Source organism: Meles meles, chromosome 7 (assembly GCF_922984935.1).
Source record: "Meles meles chromosome 7, mMelMel3.1 paternal haplotype, whole genome shotgun sequence".
Lineage (NCBI taxonomy): Eukaryota > Metazoa > Chordata > Mammalia > Carnivora > Mustelidae > Meles > Meles meles.
Genome location: NC_060072.1, coordinates 132,706,777 through 132,733,845, shown reverse-complemented (window position 1 = coordinate 132,733,845; position 27,069 = coordinate 132,706,777). Strand labels below are relative to the sequence as shown.

At 40.3% G+C, this 27,069-nt stretch overlaps 1 protein-coding gene and 1 non-coding gene across 7 annotated transcripts in view; both read right to left on the bottom strand.

Annotated features, from left to right (window-relative positions):
- Window positions 1-2,902: 2,902 nt before the first annotated feature.
- Window positions 2,903-27,069, bottom strand: part of ARMC3 (armadillo repeat containing 3) — an 87,175-nt gene continuing 63,008 nt past the window's right edge. For 3 of the 6 annotated variants that reach the window (XM_046010740.1, XM_046010742.1, XM_046010745.1), the window contains 6 exons: window positions 25,590-25,687; window positions 24,791-24,892; window positions 24,259-24,366; window positions 11,423-11,623; window positions 9,192-9,354; window positions 2,903-4,118 (listed from right to left, as the gene is read on the bottom strand). In XM_046010740.1, the coding sequence (XP_045866696.1) occupies window positions 3,909-4,118; window positions 9,192-9,354; window positions 11,423-11,623; window positions 24,259-24,366; window positions 24,791-24,892; window positions 25,590-25,687 (882 nt within the window). In that variant the 3' untranslated portion in view covers window positions 2,903-3,908. Of the gene's footprint in view, window positions 4,119-9,191; window positions 9,355-10,437; window positions 10,701-11,422; window positions 11,624-24,258; window positions 24,367-24,790; window positions 24,893-25,589; window positions 25,688-27,069 lie in introns of those variants that run through there. The other 3 variants (XM_046010741.1, XM_046010743.1, XM_046010744.1) reach the window with 3 other exon arrangements.
- On the bottom strand, window positions 13,772-13,917 carry LOC123947706. The gene has a single exon (XR_006819786.1). It is a non-coding gene; the product is annotated as a U4 spliceosomal RNA (small nuclear RNA).

Sequence of the window (27,069 nt, the reverse complement as noted above, 5' to 3'; positions counted from 1 at the left end):
GGAAATGATGCATTTGCCATCTGATGTGTGCTGCTCAAAGTGCAGTACAGACTTGAATCCTCGTTATGATACCTGCCCCAGAGTTGGAGGCCTGGGGAAAGGATTTTACTTAACTGTCCATTTCTCCATGCATAGCTGCTTTAAAAAGTTAAGATATTAATTTTAGGGGTGCCTGGGTGGCTCAGTTGGTTAAACATCTGACTCTTGATTTGGGCTTAGGTTATGATCTCAAGTCATGGGATCGAACACCACTTTGGGCTCCGTGCTGGGCGTGGAGCCTGCTGAAGATTCTTTCTCTCCCTCTCCCTCTCTTCCTCCCCCCACCTCTAAAGAAAATAAAAGATATTAATTTTAATGAAATGGTTTGATCTCCAGAAGAGAAACTGTGACTTTTGATTCTGACAGAATAACAAGCTACTTTAGATTGTTTTGAAACCTCACAGCCACAATGGCTGCCAGAGTTTGCACACTTTTTAGGTGACAGGGTAGGATTCTAACTCAGATTTTCTTGGTTCCAGACATTACCCAATATTTCCTGGGTCTAGTTCTGACCACATTACACGGTATGTCAGCCCAAAGCAGGTGATTCCTGCGTTGGTGGTATAGTGGTTAGCATAGCTACCTTCCAAAGCAGGTAATTCCTGAAGAAGATCCTTGGCCTTTTCTCCCCCCACTGCAGTGACTTAGAAGGTCCTATATTCCAGGCTGCTATTAGCCTGGGTCCTTGGGTGACTGTCTCTTCTACCGACCTCTGTTTGACATGTAATGTGATAAAAGACAAAAAGATCTCCTGAGATCTAAATTGTTTGTTGCCACTGTATAGATGTCTTATTTAAATACTGTTGTCTTTGACTATTCTCCAAATGCATTGTCTTTTCCTCATTGGTTTATAGAAACTCTTTGTTTGTTAAGGATATTGACATGGTGTCTGTTAACGTATGCTGCAAATGTTTTCCTCCCTATGGTTTTGCTTCCTTTTTTTTTTCCAAACAGAAATATTTTTGCTTATGCTGTATTTTTCTGAACAGAAATTTAAAGTTTTATAGAGCTAATTTTCTCAGATATTTTCTTCTATGGCTTCTAGTTTATCTGTCAGAAAAAGAGGATACTCCCTTGCTAAGATAAAAATTTTCTCATAGTCATTTACTAAATAGGCTATCATTGTGCCCTGATCCTGGCAGAGAATTAGAATTAGAATTATTAGAATTAGAATTATTTATCAATAATAAATCCATACATATATATAAAAAGATTTTATTAAAAAATTTTTTTTAATTTATTTTTTTCAGCGTACCAGTATTCATTGTTTTTGCACAACACCCAGTGCTCCATGCAATACGTGCCCTCCCTATTACCCATCACCTGGTTCCCCCAACCTCCCACCCCCGACCCTTCAAAACCCTCAGGTTGTTTTTCAGAGTCCATAGTCTCTTATGGTTCACCTCCCCTTCCAATTTTTTTTTTATAAACATATAATGTATTTTTATCCCCAGGGGTACAGGTTAAAATATTTTTTATCTATTCATTTGACAGAGAGAGAGAGAGAGAGAGATGGAATGTGCCCAAGCAGGGGGTGTCAGGCAGGAGGAGAGGGAAAAGCGGGCTCCCCACTGAGCAAGGAGCCAGACATGGGGCTTGATCCCAGGACCCTGGGATTGTGACCTGAGCTGAAGGCAGACACTTAACCCACTGAGCCATAATTTTATATATACATATAAAATATGTATCTGTGTCTGTACTCTTGATATTGTTCTATTTTTATGCCCATTCCATACTAATTTACCACTTTTTAATATATGTTCTGATATATGATGGACCCAGTTCCTCTTCCTTTATTGCAAATATTATTGGCATGCACATGCATTCATTCTTCCAGATAAAGTTTCCTATCTGTCAGGTTTCAGAAAAGGCAATGTGCTGGGATTCTAAATGAGATACTAAATGTATATATTAATATGGGGAGAACTGAAATCTTTATATCGCTAAGTTTCCATCAAGGAAAATGATGTGTATCTTCATTTATTCAGATCTCATGAAAATTTTATAGTTTTCCTTATTAAATCTATTTCTAGGTACTTTATACTTTGAGTTGCTATTGTGAATGTGTTGTCTTTTGGTAACACAAAATAGGTGAACTTCAAGAACTGTCTCAAAATAGAATTTAAATCAAACCTGAGCAATAATTTCCTAGGCCAGTTGAGAGACACATTATACGCAAATGTTTCTTAGATGAGAAAAGGGGAGGAGGATGGCCCTTGGCCTGTACCAGGCTAAAAAATACATTGTCTACCCGGACCACAGTACAGTGGCTCCAAAGGGAACTTTTGCTTCATTCCATCTTGCCGTTAGGCCATTGCCTACAAAAACCCTTTTCAGAACTTACTAGGAGGTTGTTTTTCAACGATGTTATTTTCTATATTACATTTGTCATCTGTATGAAGCTCCCAAAGAGGAATTCCCCTGGTCTTTGTTTCTCCTGAGAAACTGCTTTGTGCTTTTAGCCAGCGGAACCTATTATAAATCATGTAACTGATAGCGTTTCCCACTGCCTTGTCTGCTAGAGAGCTTAGCGTCAAATTTTCACCCACTCCTAACAAATGCATGGGATTTTCATGGATGCATTTGAATTCTAAGCTTATGCCTGGCCTTGTTGAACTTGCTTTCCAACACTTACGCCTGTTTTTCATTTATTTTTATCTTGTTACATCTTACGTATCTTTGTAATCCACTTTAAATGTGTTCTGGATCAAAACAGACTTGAAAATGCTTAGACGGGTTTGCATCCTATAATCCATGCCCCAGTTCACGAAATTGCATGATAAATATAATTACCACACCATTTGATATAAAGAACTTTATTTTGAAATAAGGAAATACAAATTCTTTGAAGTTATACATCGGTTCATACGGAATCATCTCAGCCTTCATTTCTAAAACCAAGCTTTTAAAAACCTTCTAGTAAAATGATTACAGTAAACTTTAGACTTAAAGTCAGGCTAGGATATACGTACTTTATGACAGTCATCATATTACTAGTTTTTATTTATCTTTTTAAATGTGTGTTTGTTCCCTGTTTCACTCTCCATACTCAAAACACAATTTCTCACAAAGATTTACTCTCTTTCCTTATCTAAAATTTTCCAAAAAGGGATTTTTAGGCTACACAAATGCAAACAACTCATTTCATGGCCCAGCATGAAAATGGAATGAAAATGAAAAAAGCAAAAAATTGTTTTTAACTGGAGGTATATATTTAAGTAAAACACAGACAGGACAAAAGACAAACACAGTTTATGGGAATAGGTTTTAGAAAGATTTTTAGTTAAGTGATGTATATTAGATGATTTTCTTAATAATACATTTTTTATAGTGGGAACAAAAAATTTTTAGAATTTGTAATACTAAAATCGATCTATAGATATTCGAACTATCAATACTCTGACTTAGTGAGACAAGACATAGTCTTTGTGACTTAGTCACTTAGTCAGTCTTAGTGACTGAAGACATAAAATACTATTGAATTTATTTAACCTAGTGTTCCTGAAGCTTCTGGGCATGACAGGCATGAGGCCATGGTATTGTCCTGGGAACAGCGGTCAGCAGCTGTGTGTTTTACCACAAGGTTCCCAAAGGGCAGAGGCTCCTCAGGAAATAGTGGGATGGATTAATTTTGACAATAATAAACTTCACATGAGGGTCAGTGTGAGTAATAGGATCTAACCAGACTGAACTCTCACCAAGAGCCTGAAATCAGAACCACCACCAAGTTCAATCCAAGTGTCCTCATTTCTACACAGAGAGAACATTTCTAATACTTTTATTTAAAGAAATAAAATCAATCGGTGAACTTCATAGGAAGTGTATATAATACATTTCTTGTGTGAACCCCTTTTTGTTCTTTTGGTAGCTTAGAGATATCTGTAAAGATCTGCTTCTTTACTTTTTAACTTCATCAACCCGCCTGGATGGAACATAAGGTCAACGATGTACACCTCAGGGGGAGGGAGAGCCCCAATCAGTCCCTTACGAGTTTCATTCATCAACTTAACTTCATTCCAAGCTCTGCCATACTCCCCACGAACCAGAGAGCAGCCGATGCCAATTTTATCAGCCAGCGCCTGTGGGAGAAAACACAAGAGCAACCAAAAGTGAGGAGGGAGAGGGGCGGGGGAAAATCCTTAGCTGGAAAACCCACCTTGTTGAAGGTGAAACGTACAACTCTTGCAAAGAAGGGCTTAGAAAAGAGGCTGAAAAAAATGTGGAATATTGTGATAGGAGCGAATACAGTGTGATAAGTTCCCTTGTTCCCCGAGATCCTGTAGACTCAAAACCCCTGTGTAGGTCCTGCCGGGAAGTGACATTTTTCAGGCAGTTACACTGCATTGTATCAGCACAAGATTGATAACGTCGTTGGAGAAAAGCTATTCCACGGGCTTTCAGCGCTACCACACCTATCAATCTTCCTATGTTTCTAGGCTGCTCTGTGGGTGTGATATGCAGTGGGATTGAATGGAGGGATCAAATTGGTGGGGACCTTTTCCTTGCTGATTTATTCTGTGTGATGGGGACGGTGCCGTGCGCCGTGGGTCAGTCCTTCTTGGGCTCTCTGCTGCCACTTCCTCTGGAATGGCTTATGTCCCTTGGAAGTGCTCTCTTCAGTTTGCCCTGATTTTGAGGTTATTTTAAAAAGTATCGTTAAAATAATCTGGAAACTTCTTAGCCACATCGTAGCGTCTTAGCCACTTTCTAGTTGTCAACTTGGGCAAATGACTCAGCTTCCCTGTGCTTCCATTTCTTCATCTGAGAGAGGAGAACAACAGAAGAGCCTCCTTCCTAGTGGGTGTTTGCGGAGATGAAGGGGACGAATGCGTGACAAGTGCTTAGAGTTACGAATGCTGCACAGAGTGAGGACTCAACAAGGGTTCCCGGTAGCAGAAGGCAAGAATTGTGTGGTTTTAATAATCCATGTATATAGTAACGTGATTTATTGATTATTTACTATGTATTGACTACACCAGGTAGACTTTTTTGGATGGACGAAGATGATTAAGACATGGTTGTCCCTCTTAGAGCCTTCCATCCTCTCTAGTCTGAGCCTGCCTGATAGACAGTCAACTCCAATACAACAGTACCCAAATGGATGGCGTTCTGTGGTATTGTCATTTATAGTAAGAAATACACGTTTAGTCTTTGTCCCATTTCTGGCATGGAGCTCCTAAATCCTTGGGATCTCCTGAGCAATGAGAACCATAAAAGTGTCTTTAAGTTTATGAGGTGACTTCTGGATGGCACTTAAGGATGGGGGCTCTTTGACAGGGGAACCGATCTTAGGATTGGAGGGTTACAACATTCACAGAGGTCCCACCCCGACCTCTGGGGAGCGGAGAGGGGTTGCAGGTTGAATCAGCCCCCAGTGGCAATGATTTCTTCAATCATGCCTATGAAATGAAGCTTCCCTGAAAACCCAAAAGGCAAGGGTTTGGAGAGCTTCCGGGCTGGTGACCCTGTGGAGATCCAGGGAGTGTGGCACACCTGGAGAGGGCCACCGAGGCTCCGAGCCTTCTCCCCATACCTTTATCCATGCGTCTTCCATTTGGCTATTCCTGAGTTATATCCTTTTATGATAAACTGGCGATATAGTCATCCAAATGTTTCTGAGTTCTGTGAGTCCCTCTAGCAAATTAATCAGCCCTGAGGGGGCTGTGTTCTTGGGAACCTCTAATCTATAGCCGGCTGGTCAGAAGCACAGATGACATCTGGGGCTTGAGACTGGTTGGCTGAAGTGTGTGTGGCGGGGACGGGACAGTGTTGCAGGACCCAGCCCATAACCTGTGGGGTCTGACACTGTCTCTAGGCGGGTAGTGTCGGAATTGGGTTGCATTGAGCTAGCTGATGTTGGAGGACTGGCTGGGTGTATAAAACTGCCCCCCTACCCCCGGGTCTGCCACCCCTCCCCTCACTGGAACCGGTACTTGGATCCTCTTACACTCATTGTCTAGTGGGGTAGAGAGTTGAAAAGAAACATGTTTTCTGAAATGATATTTATTGCTCTCTTAACTCCATGTCAAGGCCCTTTAAATCATCAAAATAATCCTGTAAAATAGATAATGATCTCCCATTTTAGATAGTATTTCCCATTTTATGGAGAGTAAAACTGAGGCCAGATCAATTTCTTGAGGAAGGTCACCACTAATGTGGAAGCCAGGGAATCTGTCCCCAGAGTCTGCATTCCTAAGCTTAGGGCGATCCTGCCTCCCACTGAGTTGAATGAGTTCCCAGCTGAAAGTCTCCATCTTCTCTGTGAAATGGGAAACAAGGTCGTCTGCTCCAAGAAAGAGGCAGAGATGAAAGTGTTAGTAGAAGGACGGGCAGGTGTAGGGCAGAGCTGCTGAGGAGAAAAGGGAAAGCTTGTGACCAGAAGCTGGAAAAGAGTGGCCAAGCTACATGACTGTCCATGTGAGTTGGGGATGCTGACTTGGCTGTGGCATTCCCCACTGCCAAGTTCCAAAGCCCAAGCATCACAGTGGAAGGGGCAAGCAATCTGACTGGGCCTGGGGGGACTGGCAAGGTAGTGGGGAGGACAGATGGGGTCAAGAAAGCGAAGGAAGTTAGTGAGTCAGTTATAAGGTCCAAGGATAATTCATCCAAGCTGCCAAGGGGGAAAGGCAAAGCCAAAAAGGAGGCAGCAAACTGGAAGAAAATAGGAGGATGAAGAGTATTCATAGGAGTGAAAGATTTAGGAGGGCGGAAGGATAAGATTTCATCTTATCCTTAGTATTGGCGGTCAGAATGTCAGGGGTGGGCAAGACCCGGCTATTGAATTGTGTGACTCCGTGCAGGTGTGAGGGTAATAGGTTCACTCTGGCATAATGAGATGGACTGAATATTCATGCCCCTCCCCACCCCAAACACATATGCTGAAACCTTGATTCCCCAGTAGGGTGGTATTGGGAGAAGGATCCTTTAGGTAGTCAGGTTCAGAGGAGGTCATGAACATGGGAGCCCCCACTGCGGGATTAATGCTCTTGTAAGAAGAGTAAGAGATCAGAGCCTCCTGTCTGTCTGGGATGTGAGGACACAGGCAGAAAGTGGTCACTGCAAACCAGGAAGAGGGTCCTCACCAGATGTTGACTCTGCTGGCAGCTTGATCTTCGACTTCCCAGCCTCAGCAATTGTGAGAAAAAATGTTTACTGATTAAACCCCCAGAGTATAGGATTTTGTGAGGGTAGCACGAGCACAGTAATACAGTGCCTGTGAGACACTAGGGTGCAGCCCACTGTGCGTAGACACACAGATCAGGAATCAGGAGAGGTTTGTGGGACAGAGGAAAGAATCTGGGTGCCTTTGGCAGTTCGTATTTAAGGCCATATGACCGGAGGACCTCACTGTAGGAAATACATAAAGTGAGAAAAGAGAAGGTCTGGGGTGGAACCGTGAGGGACCCCCACATTGAAGAGGGGTCGAGGAAAAGAGGTCACCAAAGGTGACTGAGATGAGGTGGAAAGAGAGTTCAAAAGACTAAAGAGAGTGGTGTCAAGGGACAAGAAGGACCAGTGACAAATTCTTTGACATATCAAGTAAGACAGACGATAGATTCCTGGGGTCCATTCTGAGAGGAAGCCAAGGCCAGGCTTCAGTGGGCTGAGGAGAAAGACTAAGGAAGCTAAGGAAGGACAAGGTGCTGAGATGACTCTGAATTTTGACCCAGAATGAGAATTATCTACAGATAGAAGCAATGTGGTAGATTTGATTCAGATAGGCACGGGTTCGGGCTCCAGCTGGGCTTCTGGTTGACCTTGGGTAAGTTCCTTCTTTGAGTTCAGTTTTTTTGTCTTTCAAACAAGGGTAGTAATTTCAACCTTTGGCATTTCTGAGACTTTCACAATTGCATTTATCAAGTACTTGACACGTAGTTCAAAATGATGGTGGTCACGGTAATAGGAGCTTTGGGAGTAGTTGTAGCTATGATGAGAAAAGATTTCTATTTCCTCTTTAAGTAGTATAGACTTAACTTTAGATTTTCAAAGAAAAACAGCTAATAGAGAGAAAGATTGAAGATAGGAGAAAATTCGATAAAGCAAGAAATCCAAGAAAATAGGGAAGGCTGGCATTTGGATTAGAGATCGAATTAGCTTAGAACTGGAAACAAGATACACACGGATGTAAAGAGGTTTGTAGGTATTTGAGAGGGGGTCAGAATCTTTACATTCAGTCTATAGTTCAGAAACCATTTTTGCAGCTCCTATTATATTCCAGATACTTGAGACAATGGAGGAAAAAAAATCTGATCCTTCTTGAGTGTCCCCATCTTGATAACTAATGCCATCATTACCAGTTGCCCCGCCCAGGACCTGAAAATCACTTTGTTTTTCTCATGCAATCCCTCATACCATACCTAGGCAGACACCAATTGTTTTCAGCTGTATCTCTTAAATCTCCCTGTACACTCACACCTTCTTTCATGCCCTCACAGCTATGGCTGTAGTAAAGGTCATCCGTAGTTCTTGTGCCAGTGACCTTCCAGTTGGTCTTCCTGTCTCCAGTCCCGCCCCTGCTCTAATCAAGTCCCCATTCTGTTGCTTGAATGGTGTTTCAAAATCATGTTACTGCTTTCCCCTTAACCACATTCAGTGGCTCTTACAATTTTAGGGTCAAGTGCAAACTCCCATGGTGCTCTGTGATCTGCCCATTAGCCTCACCCAACCCCTCCTCTTTCCTACATCCAGACAAACTACTCTGCGTTCCTCCAATGGACCAGCGGCTCTCATTCCTGTTATTTTGTATAAAATGTTTGCTTTGTTTAGAATGCTCTTGTCTTCCTTCTTTACCTGCTGAATTTCTACGTAGCCTCTAATATTGAGGCTGCATATCACTTCCTCCCCTGAAACTTTCCCTGACATCTCCTTAGAACCCACATCTCCTTAGGTACCTGGTGTAAGGACTACCAATTTCATATCTCTATATTCCCAGATCTTAGAGGAGCCCTTGGCCTATAGCAGAAGTATAAACGTTGAATGAATATGCTTCTGGTAGTCTAGCAAATATACACATACATATATATCTCAAATAGGAGTAACTCTAAATGATAGGATTAATATTAGCCAGTTAAATGTTAGCCGCTGGTTCACACCATCATGATAAAGACAAACAGTTTTACCTACTGGCAAATGAAACAAAACATCTTAAGTACCTTGAAAAGCAAAGCTCGATGGTAGAAGATTCCTTGTTTGATCAGTCCAATTGGTACAACATTGGATTTAAGTTGAAATTTTAGTTCACTTATATGAAGTTCCCAGCTGAAATCATGTAGTTTCTCTTTTGAAACTTTACCACCCATTTTTTCTGCCACATACCTGTTTCAATTATATTGAGATCAAATTAATCAAGTTTAATATCTCACTTTGGATGCTTTGAGTATAACTGTATGTATAACTGTGCAAAAACTATATTTCCTCTGACTTTTATTATTGGCTTTATTTTTTAAACTTACTATAAGTGTGTTAACATTATGCCTATTGTCTTCAAACTACCATGTGTAAACTGAAATTCTAACTATTTCATTCAACACAAAGGAAGAAATAAATGCGAATTTCAATATTTACAACAAGATACAAATCAATATCCTACTAAATTTGTATCAGAGCAGTCTTAAAGTTCTATCTTGCTCTTGAAAAATATTTTCAAACGTTTCAATCTGAAATCCAAGGCATTGTACTAACATATGGCCCTTCTTTTAAGGAATTTGAACACAGGGATAATAACACACTGGAAATTTTCCCATTGGATTCCCAAATATTTTCGAGTCCTATAAGTGTCTTCCTTTTAAGTTGTCTTATTATTATTTTTTTTTTATTTAGAGGCATTTATGTAACACTGAAGTGAGAGGAGAGAGGAAGGGGACAGAAGGAAAACTAAGTTGGGCGGTGTGCTTTGCCTGGGGGTTTCCTCCTCATAGGAAGCTCTCCCAGCAGAAGTTAGTACACACACCTCCAAAAATCCTCTGTTGAAGGCTCCTATATCTTGGAGTAGAGGCAGAATTGCAAATTTTAAGAAAGAATTTCCTCTTGCCGTACATAGGATCAAGCAAAGAAGAACAATGGCGAAAACCAGGAAGGGGCGGGAAGAGAGCTGTCGCATGGACTCTGCCAGGTGTCCTGTAATGAATGCCGGGAACCAAAGGCACAGGGACAAAGCTCTGGGTCTCGCCGCGGAAAAGGCTCAGGTTAAAAAGAAAAAAAACAAACACAATTATTTGGGAACGATGAAAAGTATTCCTGATAGGAGCAGAGCACCGGACATCTGACAAATGCTGAAATGAGCTCAGAGTTCTGCGTGCGTCATCACTTCTCAAGGACATCAGGAAAACTTCCGTCGCCAAAAATGTTCTATTCCAGTTCTGGCTGCCGAGAAGTCAATGATCTGGCGGCTGTGTTTCTTGCAGTTGTCACACCCAGGTTTGATGAGCGCAAGGCACGTCTACTTGGAGTAGATCCAGGCTCTTGTGGAGACTACAGCTGCTGTAGGATCCAGTAGCGCACTTACGGGTTGTCGGTGCCAGCTACAGAGGCCACCCTCCGCTTCCTGCGAGTCCTAATCCCTTGCAGCTACCAAGTCCAGTTCTCAGATTTCTCTTAGTGGACTCACATTAAATGCTCTAATGAGGAAGGCGACGTTACTTGGTGTCCGCAGAGCGTGGAGCCTGCCGGAACAGCCACCCCTTAGAGTGCGCACACCCTCACTCGAGAGCAACGCGAAATGCAAAATATCAGATATCTATCCGACCTAAAAATCAGTGACAGCTATTTGTATCAGAAAAGAATTTGCGGGGCTGGGGTAACCTGGTGATGGGCATTAAGGAGGGCACGTGATGGAATGAGCACTGGGTGTCATAGAAGACTGATGTATCACTGAACTCTACCTCTGAAACGAATAATACATGTTAATCCACTGAATTTAAATTTTAAAAAATCGAAAAAAGAAAATAATTTGTGAGTTTGCAAAGAATTCACAATAGGACTCCTTTAAATCAGGAACACCCCATGTACCTACGGAGTAATTTAATTTTTTCTTTCTCTTTTCTTTTTTTTATTTTTGGAGTAATTTAATTTTCAAACTTTTGATTCATTCCTAACTTCTTCAGGATCACATTGAACGATGCCTTTAATGGTTTAGCTGGAGAAAATGACAAAAGCATTTTTCTTTAAGCAATTTCCAGCTCCTAGCTCTGATTCTTGGCAGAAATGGGACCTAAAATAGAAATTGGGCATTTTTTCAATTTATTGTGTTTCGGCTTCAGGGTCAGAAGTGGGGGCCAGTAATTATGGTGTCATTAGCTGAAAATGCGCTAAGAAATACAAACCACTAAAATAAAAAACTTTGCTTCAGAAACTTAAAATGCCTATGTAGATAGAGACAACTTACTTGGCAAGAGTCTCAATCTGCTCCTTGATATTCGTTATGGGGAATATGGACTTGGTCACTTCATACACATAAATACAGAAGTCCGGGTCGGAGGGAGGGTACCATTCTTTATCGAGGTTCCCTTCTCCGATCAGTTTGGGGACTACTGCAACCTCTTCTTCCTCCTTCACTTTTTCCTCTTCTTTTTTCCCTCGACCTTTCCTTTGAGAGGAAACGGCAGCAATCAGAGTCACGAAATGAACAGGCAGTAACTGCGCTCCGAGTTCATCTGAAGAGCACCCCAGAAATAGAGTATTTTATACCTTAACGACCGTATCATATGCAGCTTTCAAATTTTTGATGACAACGATAGCACTTTATAGTCTCTATATTATGTAAGAGAAATTAGCTTTCAAGATAACATGACATGACTGATACGTATTATGAAAATCGTACACTGATCGTGCCTATGATTGCCTAGCCAGATGTCTGGTGCGTAGTAGGTACATAATAAACATTTATTGAATTGGGAAAAATTAGGTTGCTTTCTCAGGGAGTCTAAGCCGGTCTTACATCATCTCTTGCTTTGGTTGAGACCTTCTGCAGGAAGAGTCTGAATCACTGTTTTTTAAAAAAGAATGATCCAAAACATGGAAAAACAAAACAAAATAAGGCTGGCATCCATGTCACGCAGGAGTGAAGACTTACCTGTTTATCTTTTTTTTTTAAAGATTTTATTTATTTGACAGAGAGAGACAGCACAAGCAGGCAGAGTGGCAGACAGGGAGAGAGATTAGTAGGCTCCCCGTTGAGTAAGGAGCCCGATGCGAGACTTGATCCCAGAACCCTGAGATCATGACCTGAGCTGAAGGTAGTGGCTTAACTGACTGAGCCACCCAGGCATCCCGTACCTAAAGTTTATTTAGGAAAATGCACTTAATTCTGTACTTAGGAAAACTGGAATGTACTTAGTTGTAAAGATACTGTTTAATTAAAACATTCTGTGAATTAATTGCTTCAAACTTAGAGAATTTGCTAGCTAACATGTGTTTGTTTAGTAGAGATGCAAACTATTTCTGTCGATGGGGAAGATCTTGCCAGAGGCTATAGTTTATTGTCCTGTAGGATGCTAACTAGTTGTTATTGTTGTTGTTTATGTAACTCAGTGATCTTTTCCTAACATTCCTTAATTAAACTGGATATAAATACCTAGATCCTCAAATGTCCTTTGGACCAAATGTCCTTTGGACTAATATTAACATCTTACTGGTTCCCTCATTAACTTATGAGTTGGGCAAAAGTAATGACGTGTGTTCTCATTCCAGGTAACATGGAGTAGGCACATTTAATTCTGTTTCTCCTACTGAATACAGTCCATCAAACCTGGACAGTATTCGACCACTACTTGAAGACTCCGAAAAGCAAATGGTAGTGGGAAGATCCGAGAAAATCTTTTGAGTTATTACTGAACAGATGGTGAGTTTATTTTTTTCTCCAGTATTCTCCAAACCAAAGTAGACACAGCTCAAAATCTGGAAGTAGGCATCAGCACAGACAGAGCTCAAGGAGAAGCCCTCTTGAGAAACAGGAAAGACACAGGGTGGAGGAAAGCCGTGTTTTGTTGTGTTCTTTTTTTTTGCCCTCCATTCTTTTGTGCCCCAGCCCCTAAGGACTCCTGTGGGAGTGGTGACATCAGCATTTCATAAGAACCTAAATACTTTATACTTGCTCAGTCCTCATGTTGCTTGGCTGGAGATATAGGGGCAGTCGTGGTAAGAGTATAGCAGGGCAGGGTAAATGAAGTTTTCTGGCTTGAGGACCAAAAAGAAACCTCCAAGGAACCAACAAAGACAAGGGAGATCACGAAGAGGGAAAAGCTCAGGAAAAAAAAAAATCAAGTTATTTAAGAATTCTTAGGTTTACCTACCCCTCCCCCAACAAGCTGTGTATACATGGTTCTGACTCTAAACAGTACATCACAGATTTTGAGGATGGAACAGTGGGACTGACCACCACCCAAATCCTAAGCTGGACACACAGTCAGGACTGCTCCAAATAGCACTGCCAAGCCTTTGGAAACCAGACTGACCGTGGAAATGACAACCCACGGAACGCTGGCTGAAACTTGTTGAAGATTGGAAGCAGCTGGGTCTGGGTGCCTGACTGTCTCAGTTGGAAGAGTGTGTGACTCTTGATCTTGGGGTCATGAGTTCAAGCCCCCACGCTGGGTGTAGAGATTACTTAAATAAAATAGAACTTAAAAAAGAAGAAGAAGAAGAAGAAGAAGAAGAAATCAGCTGGGTCAACTACTGGCTAAAACAGACACACAAAAAAGACATTTTTCTTAGAAGGCATATAAGACTCATTCACTAATATCTTGGTTACTGTATTTTTATCACAAATCATTAAATCAGAGAGATTCAACTTTATTCTTCTTTTTCAAAATTATTTTCAATTAGCAATAATCGCGCCTCGGATAAACCTCATTGGCTACGATACTGCCACTGCGCAAAGCTCAAAATTATTTTATATACCTTCCCATAAAGTTTTTAGAATTAGCATGTCTGTATCTAACAGAAAATCCTACTGGAATTTTGATGGAATTAACCAAATTTATAGATCAATTTGGGAGAAAACCGACATTTTTACTATGTTGAATTTTCCAACACATGAACATGGTATATCTCTTCACTCATTCAGTGACTCTTTGATTTCCTTTGTATTTGATGGTTCTCAATGTATAAGTTTTGTTTCACTTTCATTTTTATTTCATATTTCATTTTGAAATCTATTAAAAATGGTATTCAACAAATTTTGGGATTTCAATTTTTTGTTGTCAGTATATAGAAATAGGATTTTTGTGTATTGACCTGATATCCTGATCTGTTGCTAAACTCACCTATTAGTCCTATGAGGTTTTTTAAAAAGTAGATTCTTTAAGGATTTTCTTTTCTATTCTTTTTTTAAAGATTTTATTTATTTATTTGACAGACAAAGATCACAAGTAGGCAGAGAGGCAGGCAGAAAGAGAGGAGGAAGCTGGCTCCCCACAGAGCAGAGAGCCCAATGCAGGGCTCAATCCCAGGACCCTGGGATCATGACCTGAGCCAAAGGCAGAGGCTCAACCCACTGAACCACCCAGGCGCCCCTCTTTAAGGATTTTCTATTTAGACTATCTTGTTGTCTGCAAATAGGAAATATTTTTTTCCTCTCACTTTCCAATCTTCATACTTCTAAAAATTGCCTTATTGCAATGTGTAGGCCTTCCAATACAGTGTTGAATAGGAGTGATAAGAATAGTTATCCTTGTTTTGTTCATGATCTTGTCAGAAAGCATCCAGTCTTTCACCATTAAGATATAATCAACAGTTTTCTTCTCCCCTCCGTGGATGCCTTTCATCAGATAGAGAAAGTTCCCTTATATTCCTATTTTGCTGACAGTTGTATTTTTTTATCATAAATAATGTTGAATTTTGTCAAATAATTTTTCTGCATCAATTAATATGATCATGTAGGTTTTTTTCTTTATACTGTCAATATGGTAGTTTACATTGTTTGATTTTCAAATGCTGAACCAGCCTTACATTCTTGGGATAAACTCGTCTTGGATGAATTATTCTTTTTATGTATTGCTGGATTTAATTTGCTAATATTTCATAGAGGACTTTTACATCTGTATTCATGATGGTTACTCAGCAGTAATTTTCTTTTTCTTTTTTAAAGATTTTATTTTTTTGTTTATTTGTCAGAGAGAGAGCGCACAAGCAGGCAGAGGCAGAGAGAGAAGCAGGCTCTCCGCTGAGCAAGCTGTCCGATGTGGGACTTGATCCTAGGACCCTGGGATCATGACTCAAGCCAAAGGCAGCAGCTTAACTGACTGAGCCACCCAGGCATCCCCATAACTTTTTGTATAACCGCCTTGTCTGATATTGGCATTAGGATAATACATTGGGAAACAATTTCCCTTATTTCCTGGAAAAGACTATTTAGAGTTGTTATTAATTCTTGAAATGTTTAGCAGAATTTACAAATAAAACCATCAAGGTCAGGAGGTTCTTTTTAGGAATGGTTTTATGAATTCAATTTCTTTCATAGTTCTGGATTTTTTAGGTCATCTATTTTATCCTTGGTGAGTTTTAGTAGTTTGCAGTTTTTGATGAATTTGCTCATTTCATCTAAGTGGCTGAATTAAAGTGCTCATAGCATGGGTTTGTGATGATAATTCCTTCTTTCATTTCTAATATTGATAATTTACATATTTTCTTTTTTTGTTTCGTTAGTCTTGCTAGAAGTTTTTCAATGTTATTGAAGTTTTTAAAGAATAAGCTTTTGATTTCATTTGCCTTCTCTGCAGTTTTTCTGTTTTCAATTCCATTGATTTCTGGCCCTTATTATTTTCTTCCTTCTCCTTGTATTGGGTTTTCTTTTCTTGCTTTTTTCTGGTTTGAGGTAAGAGCTTAGATTACTGACTCAAGACCTTCCTTTCATTTTAATACGTTTAGTAAAATAAATTTCCCTCGAAGCACTGCTTTGCTTTTATCCCACACATTTTGATATGCTATATCTTCACTTTCATTCAGTTCTTTGTAGCTTTAAACTTCCTTTGAGACTGTTGTCCCATAGTTTATTTAGAAACATGTCATTCAATTTCTGCCCATCTAGAGATTTTCTTGTTGTCTTTCTGTTGTTAATTTCTAGTTTGTTTCTATAATGGTCAGAGATCATATCCTGTATGATTTCAATTATTTTAAAGTTGCTTAGCTTTGTTTTATGCTGGGTATTTGTAAAATATTCCACATGAAGTTGAAAAAATATGTTTTCTGTTGTTAGTGGTGGAGTGTTCTATAATATATTGATTAGATCCTATTTATTGCTGGTGTTGTTCAAATCTTTTATATCTTTGCTGATTTCAGGTCAAGTAGTTTTGTCAGTTGCTCAGCGGGGAGTGTTGAAATCCTCAGCCATAATTTTGGACTTGTCTATTTCTACTTTCTGCTCTATCAGTTTTTGCTTCATGTATTTGAGGCTCCATTGTTTGGTGTTAACATTATTAGACCATTATATCTTCCTCACAGATTAACCTATTTTGTCATATGTAATGCTCCTCTTTGTCTCTAGAAATTTTCTTTGTTCTGAAGTCTACTTTATTACATATTAAAAGGGCATTCCTGCTTTTTAAAAAATTAATGTTTACATGGTATCTTTTTCCATCTTTTCACTTTCAACCTACCTATACCAATGAATTTGAAGTGAGTTTCTTTAAACAGCATATAGTTCCACCTAACATTTTTAAAAAGATTTTATTTTTAAGTAATCTCTACACCCAACATGGGGCCCAAACTTAGAACCCTGAGATCAAGTCATATGCTCTACCAACTGAGGCAGCCAGGTGCCCCATCATAACTTTTTAATCCACTCAGCCAATCTCTGCCTTTTGTTTGGTTCTTACTCCTCTGTTTTTCCTTTTTTGACTTTTTGTTGGTTACCTGAACATTTTTTAGTTTCCATTCTGATTTATTTGCACCATTTTTGAGTGTAGCTCTTTGTATTGTTTTGTAGTGGTTACTGTAGGATTTTAGTACACATATGTGGTTTTTCACAGTCTGCTGGTATCCACATTTTACCACTTTGAGGGAAGCATGGAAACCTCACATCCACTGAGGTCTCTTTACTTTTCTTCATTTTTGTTTCAATCATCAAATATGGTTTATAAAACTCATGAGGAAATAGGCTATTGTGTATACCCATATTCCAATTCTTTTTGCTGTTCCTTCTTTCTTCTTTGATGTTTCCAGTTTCTTTCAACATTTTCTTCTTGTTTGAAGAACTTCTAGTAACTAGTCAGTATGTAAAGGTAGAACTATCGGGAATAAATTCTTTGTTTTCCTTCGCGTGGAAATGTCTTTACCTTCCCCTCTTCATTGCTAAAGGATCGTTTCCGCAGAGACAGAAGACATGGTTGATTTCTTTAGTAGTTGAGAAATGTTATGCCATTTCCTTTTAGCCTGAGAGAAATGTACTGTCATTCAAACTGGAGTTTCCCTATAGGAAACTGGAGCATTGGCTTTGATGAATTTTGGATTCCATGACTCAGGTGGACTTCCTTGGGCGGAGCTATCTCCCACAAGAAAATTGCATCCTATGCTATGCTAGCAGAAAGAGAGGAAGGACAAGGAAACCTCTGTGTGATTTCTATAGCCTTTGCTTAAGTGTGTCTTTTTCCTGCAGCTCCTGTATTATATCTTTTGCTGTAATAAATCTCGGCCATAACTATATGTAAATATAAATATAAATATAATATATCCCCAGCTAGCCAAGAAAATGGGGCTAGGTCAGGTGAATTTCCTAAATTATGTCTTTGCAACTATTGAGCATTCTGTTCCACAAGCAGTACATTGGGGGCAGGAATTATCTTTAAGTATTTCTTGAAGTACAAGGTGGGGGGGGGGGATCAGCTAAAGGCCATGTGAATTTTCTCTTTCTTTTGATGAAAAAATATAAAACTAATTTTATGAAATGCTTTTGGAGAATTACACAAAACTCTGTAATCATAACAAATACTAAAAGTTTTATATTTTCTTTTTAAAATTTATTATTTATTTGAGAGAGACAGAGGGAGAAGCAGACTCCCTGCTGAGCAGGGCCTGATCTTAGGACCCCAGGACCATGACCTGAGCCAAAGGCAGATGCTTAACTGACTGAGCCTCCCAGGTGCCCCAAGTTTTACATTTTCTAATTCAATATTCTATTGACTGTAGCTAAGTAAAGGGCTGAGCCTAATCATGTATGAAATGCACTCACCACATATTATGGTAAAATCTTTAAGCAAAAATTAGTATTTTTCCAGCTTTACCTTCTAAATACCTTTCTTTGTTTTTTTGTAAATGGAACATCTTCACACCCATAGGAAGACTTTAGGAAAAAGGAAACGACCACTGGAAGGTCAATTAGAATTGTGGGAAGCAAATTTAGGTTTACCTGTTCAGGGTAAACCCAGTTACAGGGTAGCTTTATAACATTGGACAATTTGCCTCAGAGCCACCTATAAAACAAAGCAGGCTGTATTTTTCACTGAGTGTGCCTCTAGGAGAAAGGAAGAATCATTTGGCATGTAGACGATGTTAGCCAGCACACAGGGCTAAGTGCATCACGGAGGGCAATCTTATTGAGCGATTAAAAAGGGATAATTTAATGGAGCTCTTGAACTGTAGTTTCCCACAGCTCTATATGGAATTATTTCAATTGGACTTTTTTCCCATGAAGTCTGCCCAGTTGTGTTAATAAGGGCTTTAATACTTAAAGGAATTTCATTTCTAAATAAATATGGAAACAAGTGCTCAGAAATAACAAAATTAACTCTCGTAAAATTAATCCTCAGAAAGAACATCAGTTTGTGATTAAAGATAGCAGGACTTTTAACTTTCTTACAGAGGCTTGAGCGAACTACCTCAGAAAACGGAGACTTACTGTGGGGATCCAGAACAATAAGGATCGTTTCTGTGTTCATAGGTGGATGAGAAGGTAGGCACCTAAGTCAAGAGAGAGATTTGTCTGGCTCCAAATTGTGCATTGACATTTTCAAAGTTTAATCACTCACTCCTTTTTTACCTCAGCAACATTTGAACAAATAAATTAGAAGGCAAGGCTGCGGGGAGAACTGTAAGTCATGAATCTGGCCCACATGGGGTTTCAATTTAGGCAGGAAGATTTTGGTATATGAAAAATAACTACCGTGTCTGGTAGTGTTTGATAAATTCCACATGAGTGATAAAAATATAAAACTCAAGATGTTCTATAAATCTATCCCAACTGGGCGTCCTGTTCTACCTACTTTGTTCCAAAGACAGTATCGTACAAAGTGGACACATAAATGTATTCTGGGCTTAGAAGGATGCATGTGTGTGTGTGTGTGTGTGTGTGTGTGTGTGTGTGTGTGTGTGTGTAGTTTATTTTGTTATTTGTCAATGTCCCAGTAGGGTGAAAGCTCTTTGAAAATAGAGGTTTTTGTTCACTGCTGTATCTCTAACACTAGAACAACTCCTAGCACCTAGCACAGTAAGTATTTGTTGAATGAATGAATAATATCAAGAAAAGAAGGTAAGAAGGTATTTAAATGTGATTAAGATGTTAAGGGTGATTAAGAGACAATATCCATTTCTGGAAGACTTTTGTAGTCAGTCCAGATTTGGGGGGGAGGAAAAAATGGCTAAGCTAAGGTTAAAAAGAAGGGCTTGAGGGAAATTATTTTAAAAATAAAAATGTTTTAGGAAGTCACGATGATGAAGATCAAGACTGAACAGCAGAAATGTTTAAGTACATGTGGTAAATTTCTAAAAGACTCCAGAGATAAACAAAACGGAAGCAAACAAAATAGAGACAGGAAAGCAATAAACTTTTAAGTGTGTATAATAAACTCACACACAGTCAACTTAAATATTTATGAAAATTGGTCTGAATAAAAAAATACAGTACAGATAGAACTTATAAGACATTTACAGATAGGTATAGTAAATGTTTATTGTAAGGAGAATGGTCTTCATAAAGAAAAGCTTCAGAGGGCATATTAGATTCGTTGGCTCCGGTGAAGCCTAGGAAAGTATCAAGGATAAAGAGGAAACTAATCACCTCTCCCATGAGTGTTTTCCCAGGAAGAACAGCACTACTGAAACCTTCACATGCAAAAATAATTTGGTTGCTGGTCACCCAGTGAGACCATGTTGTTTCCAGATTTTAATTTACGTAGTATATGGTGATGATATTCATGAGGAGAAAGAGAAAAATCATTCCTTCCTTATCCATATTAGGCTACCCCACCCACATAATTGATTTGCTTGCTTCCCATCCCTTCTCTCCTCTTCCTTTCAAGAAGTTAGCCGCTTTGTGGTCCTAGATGGCTCATCATTCTTTGTCAGTATCTCTCAGTAACTTCATGGTAACATTAAACATTCTCAGATGAATAGAGTTAAAATGTTTTACTCCATCTCCATGATCCAAAGGACTAATAGTCACAAGACAAGAAGGGTTGACCAAAAGACAGATAACAGGGCAACAAGATTATGACCTACCTATCTCCCCAGTGGACCCAGGAATAAGGAGGGGGTAAAGGTCTGGACATACACTGATCACTTAAGTATGCCAGGCAATGGTTTAGGCACTGGGCAAACATATTTCACTTACTATACAGCACCTCTACGAGGCAAGGATCTTTTCTGTTTTAGAGATAAGAAAACAAAGGACCAGTTTTATCTGAACGTAAAATGTGTGTTCTCCTTCATGCTAACAATCTGTTTGAATGTTGGGAGTACATCAGGGTTTATCTTCAAGTGGGGAGAAGATTCAGGGGCAGGAGAAGAATGGAAATGGTGTGAGAAGAAATAATTATCTTCATTTGTTTACTTATTCTCCCGGGGCTTATTGGGAGGGAGTCAAACCTCTATTCCCTTCGACAACAAGCATTCAATATTTGAAATAATTTATGAATATTTAATCTATAAATATTTCTTGACTGTCCCTGGTGTTCATGATATTATTCTAGGCTCTACGACTATAAAAATGAAAAAGGCCTGGTCCCAGGTCTCAAGTTGTCCATTGCTGAGTAAGAAAGACAAATAGATCAACAGTGAGAGGTTCAGGTTATATATAAGACTATTTGAATTCATGAAGGAGTAACACAAAGAGAATACCTAACTTGGGGTGACCACGGAAGGCCTTACAAAAACAAAATATATAAAGAGTCAGAATTTGCCATGCACAGGAGACATGTAAGACAATCAGAAGGGGCGCCATGGTGGCTGTTTGGACTTCATCTGGAGGATGACAGGGATCATTGCTTTAGGCAGAGTAACATCATCAGCCTTTCATTTCAGGGAAGGTAATCCAGGGGGGTAGCACAGAGGATGGGTTTGTGGAGGGCTACACAAAAGGCAGAAGAATCTTACAAAAAGGAGGGTAGTGGCCTGAGATGTAATAAATACAAAGGCCTAAACTGGGAACGTAAAGGTGAAAATGGAGGGAAACCGTGACCTAAGAGACATTGAAGGCATGGGACTGAGAGTCAGTGTAGGAGGGGGAAGGAGAAGAAGGACTTTAAGATGATTCCTGGGCTTGAGCATCTGTATGGGAAGATGGTAACATTCACCAACCTAGGGAAGAGAGGAGGACGTTTGGCAGTTGTGGGAACAATGAGTTTCATCCGGAACACATTGTTTACAGGGCAGCAGGAGAGAGAAGGCTAGACTCAGGAGAGGGGTATATACATGTCGGCAGAAGTTAAAACCATGGAGAGTGAGAGTAAAGGAAGCATCCTGGAGCATGTCAGTATATATAAGGTAGTTGGATGGGTAGATGAGGATATAGCAAAAAAGGCCAGAAAGGAGTGGACTTATCCATCAAACAAGAAGGTAGGATCAGATGAGATAAAGATGTGAGTAGTACAGAAAAATCAAACTATCAAATATTGTAATTAAGAACCCATGGCTATCTGAAGATCAGCACTTTTAAAAATTCATTTAAATTCTAGTTAGTTGACATAGAGTTCAATATTGGTTTCAGAAGTAGAGTTCAGTACACGCAGGTCTCATCATCACAAGTGCCCTCCTCAACCCTAATCACCGATCTGGCCCATCCCCCACTCATCTCCCTCCATCAATCCCTAGTTTGTTCTCTATAGTTAAGATCTTGTCTCTCATTATTTGTTTCCCCCTCTTTCTTTTTCTGCCTCCCTGAAGATCAACATTTTGATATTTACAAGTACACAAAATAACTTTCAACCCAGTAGGACTGTCCTGTTCTCTCCCAAAAGATTTAGGATTAAGAACCAGACTAAGCTATAAGAAAAACAAGATGATATTCAGCCAAGAATGGCAGAATCATCAAAGATTAAAGCTGATACACTATCAGAGGCACCAGAGGGAAAAGTACACTTTGACTGATGGTGTTAAGTACAATATACATGCAATGGTCTCCCATCAGAAAAGTGCCTACCCTTCCCTTAGCAAGAGGGCAGAAGGCCAGCTCTTCCCCAGGGCCATGGCTGGGTAGACCAAAGGGAGACACCTGCCTCAAAGTCAGCCCATACTTTGTGTGGCCTATGAAGGGAAGATGGTCTCTCTGACAAATATGCACTGGATAGTTGTTGGGCTTTAGAACTGAAAGTTTGCTTGGAATTGGAGCCAGATCTGTCCCCATGGCAAACCAAAGTCACATAAAAACTACGGTTACGGGTGAGGCAGTAACCAAAAGAAAGTCAAGGAGGATAACAAAGCATCTGTAAAGAAGATGCCATGCATGTGGAGAGAGAAAAAGAGAGGGAGAGAGACAGAGACTCTATTGACTTCCTCCCAGCTCCCATCCTTGAGGGCATGGCTGCATTTCCCGCATCGGACTCTGGAGTCTCCTCCGCATCTCTGCAAGGGCTGAGTGGACTTGGGCTCCCTGCAACTGTCTCATACAACCGTACTGACATTCGCTCAGTGTATCCTCTGTGCCAGGCACTGCTCTATATGCTTTCTGCGTGCTAATTTATTTAAGCCTCAGAACACCCTATGTTATTGTACTGAGGAGTGGGCTCAGGCAAAGAGAAGGTAAACTACTTGCTCAAGACACACGGTTTATCACGGTGGACCTTGTCAGAAATACTCTTTTCCTGCAGACGTTCAGATTTCTATCCTCTGGAAGAAACATGAATGCTTCTGTATGCCCACCAAGCCCTGGGCTACGCACTAGGGATGGAAAGAGAAATCACTCAAGTCAGAACATGGTCTTGTCCTCAAGGAGGTCTCCATGCAAGTAGAATGAAGCACAGAGAAGCCCAGGGAGGAAAGGAAAGACAGGAAGGTGGGGGGGGGGGGGCAGGATAAGGAAGGGAGGGGAGAGGCAGGAAGGAGGAAGGAGGAAGGGAAGGGAGGGGAGGGAAGGGCAGAAAGTATCAGTCCTGGAACAAGAGCAGCAGATAAGAAGCAAAGGATACTGACAATAGAGAATGAGGTCAGAAATAGACAAGAAACAGCTCTGAGGTCTGAGGAGAGCAAACCACTGCCCGGACCTCGGGAGACCTTAGAGGGCGGTCTCAGTTTAGAAAGCGGATGCTCGAAATGCGTGCCAACGGCCTCCAATACCACAGTGGTTGTGAAGGGCTTAAGTCAACAATAATTAAAGGGTCACGGAGTGTGGCGAGAGGTCCAAGTGGGTTTTTGAGGAATCCAGGAAAGTGCTCATTAGAGAAATAATAGGTTTAAAAATACGTAAACATACAGAAAGCATGTTTGAAACATGCCAGGCCTAAAAAGCACGAAACCACATTCTAATTGTTCCATCAAGGCAGAACTGGGTCCTATTTCCCTTTCCTCCCTCTCCCTGCCTCCTGAAGGGTCAGAGGTTTCTCTGGGTGAGCAGGATGCGGGGTGGGGTGGGGGGCTTGGGGGGGGGGGGTGATGGAAGTACAAGGTAGAGAGAGAGGGGACTGCACTCCGGGAGGGCAGAGGGTCATTTTACGTTGATCACGACAGAGGGTTGGACTTTTAAATGACTGGCTAGAGACTGCTGTTGCTGTTTTCAAATGCACGTGTCTGTAGGACGGTACAATTGATCAAACAGACCCAAGTTTTCACCCAGAGGTAGGAGAAGAAATTCCCTCTGGGTGGGAGATTCAAAGAGACAAAAATTCCAAGAGATTCCAAGAGACAAAAACGAAGTTACTTTTTAATTACATTTCATGAGTCTTGCCTCATGCAACATCCTGATTCCACAAGAAAAGCTTCCTATTTTAAAGGCCACCCCTTCAGTTCACCAGCTTCGGTGGGGAATCAAAACCTCCCAGGATTATCATTTGGAAAAGAAGACAGTCCCACATTTCCTACCTTGACCCTTTCTCTTTAATGGCGATTTTGCTAAGAGCCGTATTTCGTCCAGAAGTCGGTTCTGATCTGTCTTCCGTAGGGGATCCAAATCCGGCACTAAAATGAGAACTATTTGTTCTTAGGACAAGATAAAACTCATCATTGATTTCCATCATGAAAAATAATAAAACATTACATTTGCTGGGCATTTCGTCATTTGGAAGATGTGTTTCTTTGCCATGACATGCCCGAGCACCCTTTCCCTTCGTGAGGCTGAGCACCAGGCAAGACTCCAGCAACAGATAATCAAACAAAGCCAGCTCACAGCTCCTATGTCCTGTGCTCCAGGGCTCACTGGAAGTTCCCAGCACAGGCACCCAAAGCCTACTTGTCCCAGAGATCTTTTCCACAGCAATTTAAAAAGGCAATTATGAAATGATCATACCAGAAGAATGAAAAGAATGAACTGGCCCAAATCTAAACTCTAAATTTGTTCTTACTCCCAGACTGAGGGGAGAATTATTTGAGTACAGAAAAGATACCATTTTCTTACTTTGTCTTTTCTTTGCTTGCTCTTCTTAAAGAAGATGAGGAAGAAATACTCCGTCCATAACCAATATCTGATGACTTATCTTCCATAGATAGAGGAGGAGAACTAGAATTTTTGAAATTATAGACAAGTTAAAATACTTTATTTTTCAATACTGGATTTGTCCTACAAAACAGATTTTTTTTCCCCCAGAAAAATCATAATTGGAGCTGACTTTTAACAGTGACAGAATGAAAGCATAAAGGAGAGGAGAAGGTAGGACAAAAAGATTACTGTTCAAGAACTGGAACTGGAAATATTTTTATAAAATACATCACATAAAATAAATCATGACAGATATATAGGTACACACGAACATTTTAAGGAAGCATTTTGAAGCTTTAATTTTTAGCTTTACTATTTACTTTATATTTTAAAAAAACAACACAGAAAACTTCTGGGCCGGAGTTAGAGTCCTGCAGACAGTTGTGGAGCCCTGTAAACATAATTCGTTTTGGTTTGCTCCTATCTACTTACACTTTCTTCAATTACTTCGTGTTACCAGCAGGGTAAGAAGCACTGACTACAGAAATACATCTGGAATTGAGTGGCAAAAGGGGGTCAGAGGAAAAACCACGTTGATGGTGATTTCATGGTCTTTACTATGGCAGGCTATGAGTTTACGGATTGGTGTTTGTTTTCGGGGTAATGCCAAATACAGGGGGGCAAAAGGATATCATCCTGGAAATCTTATATATTCATGTGATGATGGACAAAAACCCCTATGTGTTTCCCTGCACCCCTCCTCCCCCATGAGACTCACATGTCGGATTTACTGTTAACTAAAAGTACAGCGCGTAGATCACTGGGTTCTTGTAAGCAGAGATCCTTCAAAGGCAAAAGTTTGGTGCCGGGATTAATCTGTAAATAATTTAAGGACAAAAAAGTAATATCCGCATGGGTTATATTGGTTTAAGTGAATACTGATGTTCTCGACTGTTTGAAGTAATGTAATTTCACACACACAAAGGCACAGTCAGAAAGAGGAACTTGAACTTGTGGGCAGCTTGCCTCCGGTTCCCCATAATCTGTATTGTTTTATACTCTCAGCTGTTTTGCACCATCATTATCAGTTCGGTCCCTGAAAATAGTTGAGTTTTCGATGTATGTAATGTATACATAAGAGAGAATTTGTCTGTGAGAGTAACTAATTTCTAAACATATGACTGACAATGTTGTGAGGATATGCAAAAACAGGCTAGTCCAGGTCCTGTATTAGCAAATTTACCAGCCTGCCGAGGTAGGTTAGACCGCACCACCTTCTGGGGTCTTTCCCCAGTTGTATTATACTGAGATCCCTCTCTCATCCAAGGTGCTTTACAAGATCCTTTGAAAATCAGACAGAGCATGTCATTTTTCTGCCCACAACTCTGCCAAGTTTTCCTGCTCCATTCAGAATAAAGGCGAAACTCCTTCCTGTGGTCTACAAGACTTACATGGTCTGGGCTCTACCTCTCCGGTTTAGTACTTACTAGTCTGCTTCTTGGGTCACTCAGCTACAGCTACGCTGACCTTGCTGTTTCTTAAATATGCCAGGCATGCATATTCTTCTGCTTGGAAAGCTCTTCCCCCAGCCGTCCCCACAGCTAAGTCCCTCAACCTTCTAGTTTTTGCCTTCCTGACCACAATTTCCAAAGTGATGGTGAACATCAACCCCAGTCCCCACGCAGCACTATAGAGCCCCCTTATCCTGCCTCTGTTCTACTGCCCCCCCAAAGCTCTGATCATTTTGATCATGTGATAAACGTTATTTATCTCTTTGTCATGTTTACTGCTTATTGTCTGTTTCTTCTCACTGGTGTCATGAAAGTAGAGATCTATGTCTTTTATTTACTGACATCTTCAAACCTTTAATACTAGAAACAATATTTACTGAATGAAGGAATCGGAGAGTTCTCCTTTATAGAGAATATTGTTTCATTAAATTTTTTTTAAAAACTGTATGAACAAATACATTTGTCACAGTTTTATCTGATTTATGGCAACGTTTTTCTGAGAAGTTGTTCTTTGTTGTTTTTTCTGCCCCTTTCCTCATTTTTCTCAGAGCATCTTTGTACTAATAATGGTGTGCTTGTTCTTTTTGAACTACACATCACTGAATGAGATGGGCTTTCTTGGAGCACTGATTTCTCAGTGGCTTGTGTGTGTTTGTGTGTGTGTGTTATGTTAGGTCGGGTGGTGGCGGCAGCCAGGGAAAGCAGAAGGAACAGCAGGAGTAAGTTTTAGGCTAGCCATTTTTCATT